Source organism: Bufo bufo, chromosome 1, assembly GCF_905171765.1.
Source record: "Bufo bufo chromosome 1, aBufBuf1.1, whole genome shotgun sequence".
Classification (NCBI taxonomy): Eukaryota; Metazoa; Chordata; class Amphibia; order Anura; family Bufonidae; genus Bufo; species Bufo bufo.
Window position 1 is genome coordinate 50,921,386 of NC_053389.1, and position 14,193 is coordinate 50,935,578.

At 43.3% G+C, this 14,193-nt stretch overlaps 1 protein-coding gene across 4 annotated transcripts in view; it reads right to left on the minus strand.

Annotated features, from left to right (window-relative positions):
• Positions 1–2,490: 2,490 nt before the first annotated feature.
• KIF17 (kinesin family member 17) overlaps positions 2,491–14,193 on the minus strand; it is a 41,094-nt gene continuing 29,391 nt past the window's right edge. For all 4 annotated transcript variants that reach the window (XM_040423509.1, XM_040423523.1, XM_040423502.1 and 1 more), the window contains exon 15: positions 2,491–3,293. In XM_040423509.1, coding sequence (XP_040279443.1) covers positions 3,085–3,293 — 209 coding nt within the window. In that variant the 3' untranslated portion in view covers positions 2,491–3,084. The remainder of the gene's footprint in view (positions 3,294–14,193) is intronic.

Here is a 14,193-nt window from a genome sequence, read left to right on the forward strand (position 1 = left end):
AAGATCCATTTCATCAAATCAGGAGGCAGACTACCTAAGCAGACGGAAATTAGATCAGAAAGAGTGGGTTTAAATCCAGAGGTCTTCAAGATGATTGTGAGCACATGAGGGAAGCCGGACATAGATTTTGTTCGCTTCAAGAGAAAACACGAAAGTAAAAAAATTTGGTTCCCTGAATCGCAAGGACAATCCTTGGGCGATAGATGCCTTTGCTCTAGCATGGAACTGGAATCTGGGTTACGCATTCCCGCCTCTACCACTAATTCCAAGAGTGATTCAGAAGATTCATCAGGAAAATTCAACCATTATTCTAATAACCCCTATTTGGCCAAAAAGGAGCTGGTTCTCACCTCTCAAGAGACTCTCTATTTACGAACCTTTGGATTCTTCCTCTCGGAAGGACATTCTTTATCAAGGCCCCATTCTACATCCTCACCCAGAATTCCTCAAGCTTACAGCTTGGATCCTGAAGTAAAGTGTTAAAGCGCCAGGGGCTTTCAGATAAGGTGATCTCTACATTCAGATCCTGTAGGAAAAAAGTAACCTCCGCCATTTACTTGAAGATGAGGAAGAAATTTTGTTCCTGGTGAGGGAAGACAACTTCGAATATCGAAAAACCGAAGATTCAAAAAAAAATCTTAGATTTTTTGCAAAAAGGTCTGGAGCTCAGTCTCAGACCATCTACCTTAAAAGTCCAGGTTTCGGTGCTAAGTTGTTTCTTCGATACTGATCTAGCCAGCCATAGGTGGATCAGGAGATTTATCAGGGCAGCCTCTAGATTGAGACCCACATTGAGGTCACATGTCCCTTCTTGAGACCTTAACACGGCGCTAAATGGTCTAGCTATGAGTCCGTTTCAACCTTTGGAAGATTGTTTAATCAAAGTCCTATCTTTCAAAACAGTGTTTTGAACACCCGCTGATCAGATGTTGATGATCTATCCAGAGGATAGATCATCAGTTTAAACAAACTGCAGAACCCCTTCAAACTAGACCCAGGGTTAGGAGCGGATTGGCCATAGACCTTACAGGGAAATTTCCCAGTGGGCCGATGCCCAGGGGGCCACCTGGGCCCTCTTCACAACCGGCCAGTGGAAGTTTTTGGGGTTGTATTTTGTGCTGCTGGCAGTATTTTGCGCTGCTGGCAGTATTTTGCGATGGACTGTGGTATTTGGCTTTGTTGGGGTCGTATAATGTGCCACAATATGGTATTACTGGTCCTGCCTTCCATGGACCCGGCTACAAAACGGGGCTAGTTTTAGTATTTTTTCCAGGGCGTCTTTAAGTTCTCAATCTACCCCTGCCCAGGGTTCCTCCCTAAGGTGGTGTCTGACTTTCATAGATGTCAGGAAATCATTCTTCCTTCCTTTTTTAATAATCCCAAGAACAAAAATGAGCATGATTTTTACACTATGGATGTTAGAAGAATAGTTCTGAAATATCTAGAAACCACTAAAAAAGTTTCAGGAAGGTAGACAATCTTCTTATCAAGTTTGCAGGAAAGAATAAAGGTCAGAAAGTTTCCAAATCATCTATTGGATCATCTAGATGGAAAAAGAATACTATTTCCTGCTGCTATAAGATTCAAGGTCTTACAGGGCCATATCCTCTTCACATGCTGAAAAAGTGGACGAGATTTGCAGAGCTGCGTCTTGGTCCAATATGCATACCTTCATAAAACATGTCAGATTAGATTTTTTCAAGATGTCCGACTTGTCTTTTGGACGTAAGGTCCTCTAGGCAGTAGCCCCCCTTAATTTCATAATTTTGGATATCTCCTTGTGCATGCCGTCACGGTGTTGATATGGAAAATCAGAATTAGTCTTACCGGTAATTCCGTGTCCATGAAATCACTATAACGGCACATTTATCCCTTCTCTTTACTTATCTTTTATTTGCCATTAAGAGTCCCTGTTGCTATGACATAATACCATTCAAGAACTGTACTTCTATTTTTTTTGCACTACATTTGTGTATTTACCATGTTTTTGCTCTTTAGTAATTTTGAAACACTGGGGAATGGTGATGGGAGGGGACAATTTAACCTTTCTCTGTTCCAGCCCCTACAGAGGTCAGGGGTCAATCTCCTTGTGCACGCCGTTATGGTGATTTCATGGAAACAGAATTACCGGTAAGACTAATTCAGATTTTTTGCGGCTCGGATGCGGACCCGTTTACGTCAATGGGGCCGCTGTCCGCATACATTGCTCCCTTCCATGGGGCCGCAAAAAAGAATGTCCTATTCTTTCTTTCGTTTTGCGGAAAAGAATAGGCATTTCTATTATGGGCGGCATCCGTGTTTTGTGAATCCGCAATTTGCAGACCACAAAACACGGCACGTTCATGGGCATGAGCCCTTAGTAACACAAACTCGCCCATAAGCAGTTAAAATACAGTAAAGTAGTTACAAAGTCGATATAAGCTGTGAGGCTCTGCTAGACGAGATATTACACTTTAATTCGTTTTAGAAATACATAACATAGGTACCTAATGAGTCCAGTCAACCATTCAGATTCCGGCCTTCGTTTTTCAAAAATAAAAGCATGAATGTGATTGGCTGCTGTCGACCCGTCGTCTGTTCCATATTTATTTGTGACCTGGTGTGGTTAGAAACAGGATGATTTATGGTGGCGCTCTATAGTGATATATTGCGCACGACTGGTACAAGCATGTCCACGATACAACACCTAGAATGCATTTCTATAGGGTCGCATTATATCATGTTGGATTTTTTTGTGATTACTGTAAATTGCATTTTTTTCTCCCATAGGAAAAAAACTGCACGTGATTGCAATTTTCTGCAATGAAAAGTTTCCCCTCTGTTACAGAAAATTGCAGGCTTCCTTCAACCATGCAATATTACATAAAATGGTAATGTACTTATCACATGCAGAATGTGTCGTAATTCACATTGTCCTTTATGAAGCTCAATGCTAAACCAGATTCTCCCCTCCCCCCAGCTATTATATGCCGTGCTTCACAAAGGGAGCGCGTCCAGGCAGTGCAGAAGCATCTCATGGTCCATACATTCATTCTCTTTTGGTGTTTTGTGTGGGTTCCAGATCAGCAAGTCGCCCCTAAATGTTCAGAAAGCCTCTGGATTTCCATGGCTTTTGCTTTTCTTGCGCTTGGTTTTGGCAGACGAGACGGGAATCTCCAGGGACTCTAGTCGAAATGGTCGGGGGAGGGGCGCATCCAGGGACTGAACTGGGGACACAGAGTTGAGACTGGCAGACAAGATGGAAGGGGATGTGTTGAGCGGAGAGCTGTAGGCTGGAGAATTGCTGTGCAGAGCTGCAGGGGGGAGACAAAGAGAAATGACATCGGCGTGTAGGTAAAATACAGCTGTGATTAAAGCGATGTAAAAACTGTGCAGAATCCCAGATTTTTTTTATTCCCTTGGATCTGTTCACATGTTGCAGTCATATGTTATTTGCATTACAAAATAATATGACCGCACTATGTAAATAGACCCGATAGGTAGCTCATCTGCACTTTTTTTTTACTCAACTAAACAATAGAGCAGAGTTAGTATTGTGCAGCAGATGGGAGTCTTTTTGCCAATGATCCTATTAGCAACATGCCAGATTAAACTGTCCGCCCAGGGAGTCACAAAATAAAAAAAAATTAAAAAAAGATACCTTGGTCTAGTACAATGGCAAACAATCAGCCAGATTTGGCGATCATGTCGTACACATATAATTATAGCCGACAACTGCTGAAATTTTCCAACCGGGCCGATCACATTTTCTTTTGACAGAATTCTGGCGTCTGCCACTGATCGACAGCTGCAAAAGGCTGATTGTCACCTGCAATGAGCTGACTTTAATCTCGCGTATGGCTGGCCGTGTGGTCTAGTTCCAGGCAATTAATCAAACATATAGGCCCCTTTCAAACGAGCGAGTTCCACAAATCGGACTTGCAGCATGAGTATGCGGCAGCTCCCGTCCTGACCTCCCAACACTGACGTGTAGTATAGCATTATATTGATTTATGATGCTATGTAACCCTTAGAATATATTGGAAAGCACTGACAGCATTATGTCAGTGTTATCCATAATCAAAATGCAGACTCACTGACCGACCTAATCTTGTCCATGTCGGTGGGCAATTCATTAAGGCTGAGTTCACACGGGCGTTGCGGGAAAAGGTGCGGGTGCGTTGCGGGAACATGCGCGATTTTTCCGCACGAATGCAAAACATTGTAATGCGTTTTGCACTCACGTGAGAAAAATCGCGCATGTTTGGTACCCAAACCCGAACTTCTTCACAGAAGTTCGGGCTTGGGATCGGTGTTCTGTAGATTGTATTATTTTCCCTTATAACATGGTTATAAGGGAAAATAATAGCATTCTGAATACAGAATGCATAGTAAAATAGCGCTGGAGGGGTTAAAAAATAAAATAATTTAACTCACCTTAATCCACTTGCTCGCGCAGCCCGGCATCTCTTCTGTCTACATCTTAGCTGTGTGCAGGAAAAGGACCTGTGGTGACGTCACTCCGGTCATCACATGATCCATCACATGATCTTTTACCATGGTGATGGATCATGTGATGACGTCACCACAGGTCCTTTTCCTGCACACAGCTAAGATGAAGACAGAAAAGATGCCGGGCTGCGCGAGTAAGTGGATTAACCACCTCAGCCCCCAGTGCTTAAACACCCTGAAAGACGAGGCCACTTTTTACACTTCTGACCTACACTACTTTCACCGTTTATTGCTCGGTCATGCAACTTACCACCCAAATGAATTTTACCTCCTTTTCTTCTCACTAATAGAGCTTTCATTTGGTGGTATTTCATTGCTGCTGACATTTTTACTTTTTTTGTTATTAATCGAAATTTAACGATTTTTTTTGCAAAAAAATGACATTTTTCACTTTCAGTTGTAAAATTTTGCAAAAAAAAACGACATCCATATAGAAATTTTGCTCTAAATTTATAGTTCTACATGTCTTTGATAAAAAAAAATGTTTGGGTAAAAAAAAAATGGTTTGGGTAAAAGTTATAGCGTTTACAAACTATGGTACAAAAATGTGAATTTCCGCTTTTTGAAGCAGCTCTGACTTTCTGAGCACCTGTCATGTTTCCTGAGGTTCTACAATGCCCAGACAGTACAAACACCCCACAAATGACCCCATTTCTGAAAGTACACACCCTAAGGTATTCGCTGATGGGCATAGTGAGTTCATAGAACTTTTTATTTTTTGTCACAAGTTAGCGGAAAATTATGATTTTTTTTTTTTTTTTCTTACAAAGTCTCATATTCCACTAACTTGTGACAAAAAATAAAAAGTTCTATGAACTCACTATGCCCATCAGCGAATACCTTGGGGTCTCTTCTTTCCAAAATGGGGTCACTTGTGGGGTAGTTATACTGCCCTGGCATTCTAGGGGCCCAAATGTGTGGTAAGGAGTTTGAAATCAAATTCTGTAAAAAATGACCTGTGAAATCCGAAAGGTGCTCTTTGGAATATGGGCCCCTTTGCCCACCTAGGCTGCAAAAAAGTGTCACACATCTGGTATCTCCGTACTCAGGAGAAGGTGGGGAATGTGTTTTGGGGTGTCATTTTATATATACCCATGCTGGGTGAGAGAAATATCTTGGCAAAAGACAACTTTTCCCATTTTTTTATACAAAGTTGTCATTTGACCAAGATATTTCTCTCACCCAGCATGGGTATATGTAAAAAGACACCCCAAAACACATTCCTCAACTTCTCCTGAGTACGGGGATACCAGATGTGTGACACTTTTTTGCAGCCTAGGTGGGCAAAGGGGCCCATATTCCAAAGAGCACCTTTCGGATTTCACTCCTCATTTTTTCCTGAATTTGATTTCAAACTCCTTACCACACATTTGGGCCCCTAGAATACCAGGGCAGTATAACTACCCCACAAGTGACCCCATTTTGGAAAGAAGACACCCCAAGGTATTCCGTGAGGGGCATGGCGAGTTCCTAGAATTTTTTATTTTTTGTCACAAGTTAGTGGAAAATGATGATTTTTTATTTTTTTTTTCATACAAAGTCTCATATTCCACAAACTTGTGACAAAAAATAAAAACTTCCATGAACTCACTATGCCCATCAGCGAATACCTTGGGGTCTCTTCTTTCCAAAATGGGGTCACTTGTGGGGTAGTTATACTGCCCTGGCATTCTAGGGGCCCAAATGTGTGGTAAGTAGGTAAATGACCTGTGAAATCCGAAAGGTGCTCTTTGGAATGTGGGCCCCTTTGCCCACCTAGGCTGCAAAAAAGTGTCACACATCTGGTATCTCTGTATTCAGGAGAAGTTGAGGAATGTGTTTTGGGGTGTCTTTTTACATATACCCATGCTGGGTGAGATAAATATCTTGGTCAAATGCCAACTTTGTATAAAAAAATGGGAAAAGTTGTCTTTTGCCAAGATATTTCTCTCACCCAGCATGGGTATATGTAAAATGACACCCCAAAACACATTCCCCACCTTCTCCTGAGTACGGGGATACCAGATGTGTGACACTTTTTTGCAGCCTAGGTGGGCAAAGGGGCCCATATTCAAAAGAGCACCTTTCGGATTTCACAGGTCATTTTTTACAGAATTTGATTTCAAACTCCTTACCACACATTTGGGCCCCTAGAATGCCAGGGCAGTATAACTACCCCACAAGTGACCCCATTTTGGAAAGAAGAGACCCCAAGGTATTCGCTGATGGGCATAGTGAGTTCATGGAACTTTTTATTTTTTGTCACAAGTTAGTGGAATATAAGACTTTGTATGAAAAAAAAAAAAAAAAAAAAAAAAATAAGCATTTTCCACTAACTTGTGACAAAAATTAAAAAATTCTAGGAACTCGCCATGCCCCTCACGGAATACCTTGGGGTGTCTTCTTTCCAAAATGGGGTCACTTGTGGGGTAGTTATACTGCCCTGGCATTTTCCAGGGGCCCTAATGTGTGGTAAGTAGGTAAATGACCTGTGAAATCCTAAAGGTGCTCTTTGGAATATGGGCCCCTTTGCCCACCTAGGCTGCAAAAAAGTGTCACACATGTGGTATCGCCGTATTCAGGAGAAGTTGGGGAATGTGTTTTGGGGTGTCATTTTACATATACCCATGCTGGGTGAGAGAAATATCTTGGCAAAAGACAACTTTTCCCATTTTTTTATACAAAGTTGGCATTTGACCAAGATATTTCTCTCACCCAGCATGGGTATATGTAAAATGACACCCCAAAACACATTCCCCAACTTCTCCTGAGTACGGCGATACCAGATGTGTGACACTTTTTTGCAGCCTAGATGCGCAAAGGTGCCCAAATTCCTTTTAGGAGGGCATTTTTAGACATTTGGATACCGGACTTCTTCTCACGCTTTGGGGCCCCTAGAATGCCAGGGCAGTATAAATACCCCACATGTGACCCCATTTTGGAAAGAAGACACCCCAAGGTATTCAATGAGGGGCATGGCGAGTTCATAGAAATTTATTTTTTTTGGCACAAGTTAGCGGAAATTGATATTTTTAATTTTTTTCTCACAAAGTCTCCCGTTCCGCTAACTTGGGACAAAAATTTAAATCTTTCATGGACTCAATATGCCCCTCACGGAATACCTGGGGGTGTCTTCTTTCCGAAATGGGGTCACATGTGGGGTATTTATACTGCCCTGGCATTCTAGGGGCCCTAAAGCGTGAGAAGAAGTCTGGAATATAAATGTCTAAAAAATTTTACGCATTTGGATTCCGTGAGGGGTATGGTGAGTTCATGTGAGATTTTATTTTTTGACACAAGTTAGTGGAATATGAGACTTTGTAAGAAAAAAATAAATAAATTCCGCTAACTTGGGCCAAAAAAATATCTGAATGGAGCCTTACAGAGGGGTGATCAATGACAGGGGGGTGATCAATGACAGGGGGGTTGATCAATGACAGGGGGGTTGATCAATGACAGGGGGGTGATCAGGGAGTCTATATGGGGTGATCACCACAGTCATTGATCACACCCCTGTAAGGCTTCATTCAGACGTCCGGATGCGTTTTGCGGATCCGATCCATCTATCAGTGGATCCGTAAAAATCATGCGGACGTCTGAATGGAGCTTTACAGGGGGGTAATCAATGACAGGGGGGTAATCAATGACAGGGGGGTGATCAGGGAGTCTATATGGGGTGATCACCACAGTCATTGATCACGCCCCTGTAAGGCTTCATTCAGACGTCCGGATGCGTTTTGCGGATCCGATCCATCTATCAGTGCATCCGTAAAAATCATGCGGACATCTTAAAGGAGCTTTACAGGGGGGTAATCAATGACAGGGGGGTGATCAGGGAGTCTATATGGGGTGATCACCACAGTCATTGATCATGCCCCTGTAAGGCTTCATTCAGACGTCCGGATGCGTTTTGCGGATCGGATCCATCTATCAGTGCATCCGTAAAAATCATGCGGACATCTGAATGGAGCTTTACAGGGGGGTGATCAGGGAGTCTATATGGGGTGATCACCACAGTCATTGATCATGCCCCTGTAAGGCTTCATTCAGACGTCCGGATGCGTTTTGCGGATCGGATCCATCTATCAGTGCATCCGTAAAAATCATGCGGACATCTGAATGGAGCTTTACAGGGGGGTGATCAGGGAGTCTATATGGGGTGATCACCACAGTCATTGATCACACCCCTGTAAGGCTTCATTCAGACGTCCGGATGCGTTTTGCGGATCCGATCCATCTATCAGTGGATCCGTAAAAATCATGCGGACGTCTGAATGGAGCTTTACAGGGGGTTGATCAATGACAGGGGTGTAATCAATGACAGGGGGGGTGATCAGGGAGTCTATATGGGGTGATAACCACAGTCATTGATCACGCCCCTGTAAGGCTTCATTCAGACGTCCGGATGCGTTTTGCGGATCCGATCCATCTATCAGTGGATCCGTAAAAATCATGCGGACATCTGAATGGAGCTTTACAGGGGGGTAATCAATGACAGGGGGGTGATCAATGACAGGGGGGTGATCAGGGAGTCTATATGGGGTGATCAGGGGCTAATAAGGGCTTAATAAGTGACGGGGGGGGGGGGGGGTGTAGTGTAGTGTAGTGGTGCTTGGTGGGACTTTACTGAGCTACCTGTGTCCTCTGGTGGTCGATCCAAACAAATGGGACCACCAGAGGACCAGGTAGCAGGTATATTAGACGCTGTTATCAAAACAGCGTCTAATATACCTGTTAGGGGTTAAAAAAAACACATCTCCAGCCTGCCAGCGAACGATCGCCGCTGGCAGGCTGGAGATCAACTCTCTTACCTTCCGTTCCTGTGAGCGCGCGCGCCTGTGTGCGCGCGTTCACAGGAAATCTCGGCCATCGCGAGATGACGCATATATGCGTGACTCTGCGCAGGGCTGCCACCTCCGGAACGCGATCCTGCGTTAGGCGGTCCGGAGGTGGTTAAGGTGAGTTAAATTATTATTATTTTTTAACCCCTCCAGCGCTGTTGTACTATGCATTCTGTATTCAGAATGCTATTATTTTCCCTTATAACCATGTTATAAGGGAAAATAATAATGATCGGGTCCCCATCCTGATCGTCACCTAGCAACCATGCGTGAAAATCGCACCGCATCCGCACTTGCTTGCGATTTTCACGCAGCCCCATTCACTTCTATGGGGCCTGCGTTGCGTGGAAAACGCACAATATAGAGCGTGCTGCGATTTTCACGCAACGCACAAGTAATGCGTGAAAATCACAGCTCATGTGCACAGCCCCATAGAAATGAATGGGTCCAGATTCAGTGCGGGTGCAATGCGTTCACCTCCCGCATTGCACCCGCGCGGAATACTCGCCCGTGTGAACTCACCCTAAGGCTAGGTCCATGCTGGATTTTTTGCGACTGTCGCGTCGCAGTCGCAGCATGTCGCAGTGCGACACCATAGACATCATTAGAAAAATTGTCAAGCGACATTGGTGCGACAAAATGTTGCGCGACAAATGTCGTTGTGTAGACCTAGCCTAAAACTGCAGAGTCTGCACAATGAATGGTGATGTTTTGGAGGGGGGACACTACCTTCCTTAACCCCTTAAGGACATAGGACGTACCGGTACGCCCTATTTCCCGAGTCCTTAAGGACCAAGGACGTACCGGTACGTCCTAACTTTTAAATCGGGATTCCGGCGCCCGAGGGGTTAAACGGAACGGGATTTCGGCTGAAATCCTTCAGCCGGCATCCTGTGACAACGCCAGGGGGGGTGATGTGACCCCCCCGTGTCGGCAATCGCAGCAAACCGCAGGTCAATTCAGACCTGCGGTTTGCTGCGCTTTTTGCAGTTTCTGATGCCCGCGGTCCCTGACCGCGGGGATCAGAAACTTTTGAGTGGCTAAAATCTATATTTTTTACCCCCCCCCCTGCACCCCTGCATGATTTGATGCCGGGGGGGGTGTCGCATGCGGTGGGGGCGTTGCGGGAGGCGGGCGGTGCGGCAGGCGGGATCGCGATCCCCCGCCCGCCTCCCATGAATGATCGTTGGCTTCTAGTGGTTATACCAGGGTGCCAGCACATTGCTGGCACCCTGGTATAAACGGCTGACATCTGTGCAGATGTCAGCCGTTTAACCCTTTCCATACCGCGGTCCGTACGGACCGCTGTATGGAAAAAGTTAACTGTCATCGGTCAGGGAGCTCACTCCCTCTCCATCGGGGGGCTGCTGTGCCTTTGCAGCCCCCCGATGGAGAGGGAGAGAGCCCCCAGAGAGCCCCCCTCAGCCCCGTGCTTACCCTTCCCCGTCTGCGAAGTTCTGAGCAGACGGGGAGGGTTCCCATGGCAACAGGACGCCTGCTCAGGCGTCCTGCTGTCCATGGTGCTGAACAGATCTATGCTGAAAGCATAGATCTGTTCAGTGTAAGTAAAATACAGTACAGAACAATATATATTGTACTGTACTGTATTATACAGACATCAGACCCACTGGATCTTCAAGAACCAAGCGGGTCTGGGTCAAAAAAATGTAAAAAAAAGTGAAAAAAGTTAAGATAAAAAAAAACACATTTATCACTGAATAAAAATTAAAAAAATAAAATAAACTACACATATTAGGTATCGCCGCGTCCGTAACGACCTGATCTATAAAATGGTCATGTTACTTTCCCCGCACGGTGAACGCCATAAAAATAAAAAAATAAAAACTATGAGAAAATTTAAATTTTGCCCACCTTACTTCCCAAAAAAGGTAATAAAAGTGATCAAAAAAGTCGCATGTACGCCAAAATAGTACCAATCAAACCGTCATCTCATCCCGCAAAAAATGAGACCCTACTCAAGATAATCGCCCAAAAGCTGAAAAAACTATGGCTCTTAGACTATGGAAACACTAAAACATGATTTTTTTTGTTTCAAAAATGAAATCATTGTGTAAAACTTACATAAATAAAAAAAAAGTATACATATTAGGTATCGCCGCGTCCGTATCGACCGGCTCTATAAAAATATCACATGACCTAACCCCTCAGATGACCACCGTAAAAAAATAAAAATATAAACAGTGTAAAAAAAGCCATTTTTTGCCATTTTACGTCACAAAAAGTGTAATAGCAAGCGATCAAAAAGTCATATGCACCCCAAAATAGTGCCAATCAAACCGTCATCTCATCCCGCAAAAAATGAGACCCTACTCAAGATAATCGCCCAAAAACTGAAAAAACTATGGCTCTTAGACTATGGAGACACTAAAACATTTTTTTGGTTTTAAAAATGAAGTTATTGTATAAAACTTACATAAATAAAAAAAAATGTATACATATTAGGTATCGCCGCGTCCGTGACAACCTGCTCTATAAAATTACCCCATGATCTAACCTGTCAGATGAATGTTGTAAATAACAAAAAAAAAAAACGTGCCAAAAAATCTATTTCTTGTTACCTTGCTGCACAAAAAGTGTAATATAGAGCAACCAAAAATCATATGTACCCTAAACTAGTACCAACAAAACTGCCACCCTATCCTGTAGTTTCTAAAATGGATTCACTTTTTTGGAGTTTCCACTCTAGGGGTGCATCAGGGGGGCTTCAAATGGGACATGGTGTGAAAAAAACCAGTCCAGCAAAATCTGCCTTCCAAAAACCGTATGGCATTCCTTTCCTTCTGCGCCCTGCCGTGTGCCTGTACAGCTGTTTACGACCACATATGGGGTGTTTCTGTAAACTACAGAATCAGGGCCATAAATAATGAGTTTTGTTTGGCTGTTAACCCTTGCTTTGTAACTGGAAAAAAAATATTAAAATGGAAAATCTGCCAAAAATTTGAAATTTTGAAATTGTGTCTCTATTTTCCATTAAATCTTGTGCAACACCTAAAGGGTTAACAACGTTTGTAAAATCAGTTTTGAATACCTTGAAGGGTGTAGTTTCTTAGATGGGGTCACTTTTATGGAGTTTCTACTCTAGGGGTGCATCAGGGGGGCTTCAAATGGGACATGGTGTCAAAAAAACAGTCCAGCAAAATCAGCCTTCCAAAAACCAAACGGCGCACCTTTCACTCTACGCCCTACTGTGTGCCCGTACAGTAGTTTACGGCCACATATGGGGTGTTTCTGTAAACAGCAGAGTCAGGGCAATAAAGATACAGTCTTGTTTGGCTGTTAACCCTTGCTTTGTTAGTGGAAAAAATGGGTTAAAATTGAAAATTAGGCAAAAAAATGAAATTCTCAAATTTCATCCCCATTTGCCAATAACTCTTGTGCAACACCTAAAGGGTTAACGACGTATGCAAAATCAGTTTTGAATACCTTGAGGGGTGTAGTTTCTTAGATGGGGTCACTTTTAGGGAGTTTCTCCTCTAGGGGTGCATCAGGGGGCTTCAAATGGGACATGGTGTCAAAAAACCAGTCCATAAAAATCAGCCTTCCAAAAACCATACGGCGCACCTTTCACTCTACGCCCCGCTGTGTGCCCGTACAGTAGTTTACGGCCACATATTGGGTGTTTCTGTAAACGGCAGAGTGAGGGCAATAAAGATACAATCTTGTTTGGCTGTTAACCCTTGCTTTGTTAGTGGAAAAAATGGGTTAAAATGAAAAATTAGACAAAGAAATTAAATTCTCAAATTTCCTCCCCATTTGCCAATAACTCTTGTGCAACACCTAAAGGGTTAATAATGTATGCAAAATCAGTTTTGAATACCTTGAGGGGTGTAGTTTCTTAGATGGGGTCATTTTTGGGTGGTTTCTATTATGTAAGCCTCGCAAATCGACTTCAGACCTGAACTGGTCCCTAAAAATTTAGTTTTTGTAAATTTCTGAAAAATTTCAAGATTTGCTTCTAAACTTCTAAGCCTTATAACATCCCCAAAAAATAAAATATCATTCCCAAAACAATTCACACATGAAGTAGACATATGGGGAATGTAAAGTCATCACAATTTTTTGGGGTATTACTATGTATTACAGAAGTAGAGAAACTGAAACTTTGAAATTTGCAAATTTTTCAAAATTTTTGGTAAATTTAAATTTAAATTTAATTTTTTTGACTTCATTTTACCAGTGTCATGAAGTACAATATGTGACGAAAAAACAATCTCAGAATGGCCTGGATAAGTCAAAGCGTTTTAAAGTTATTAGCACTTAAAGTGACACTGGTCAGATTTCCAAAAAATGGCCTGGTCCTTAAGGTGAAAATGAGCCCGGTCCTTAAGGGGTTAATTCTCAGGATTCTGGGGGTCCCAGAGGTCTGACTCCCACTGATTTTACGCAATTACTTTCCAAGAAGGGAATACCCCTTTATAATTCCTTCACATCAGGGATGCCCAACCTGTGGCCCTCCAGCTGTTGCAAAACTACAACTCCCAGCATGCCTGGACAGCCTACAGCTATTAGGGCATGCTGGGAGTTATAGTTTTGCAACAGCTGGAGGGCCGCAGGTTGAGCATCCCTGCTCCACATGAAAGGAAGTGGTTTCTCCCTTGCAGAAAATATGGCATCCATCCAGCCTGACTTATGAGAACCCCCCCAGTGTTCATGAATATGTTAAAGTAATAAATTAACTTATGCTCGACATTTAATCTCCTGGCATTTCCAGTGCAGCCGCTCTGGTGCCTGTGAAGTAGCAGTATATGTTGGGTGACTGCTGCAGCCACTGGGCATATACCGCTGAAGGCAGTGATTGGCTGTAGTGGTTACGTGCTGTATGTCACCCGTGTGTCACTGAAGCAGCAGCACTGGGGATTCA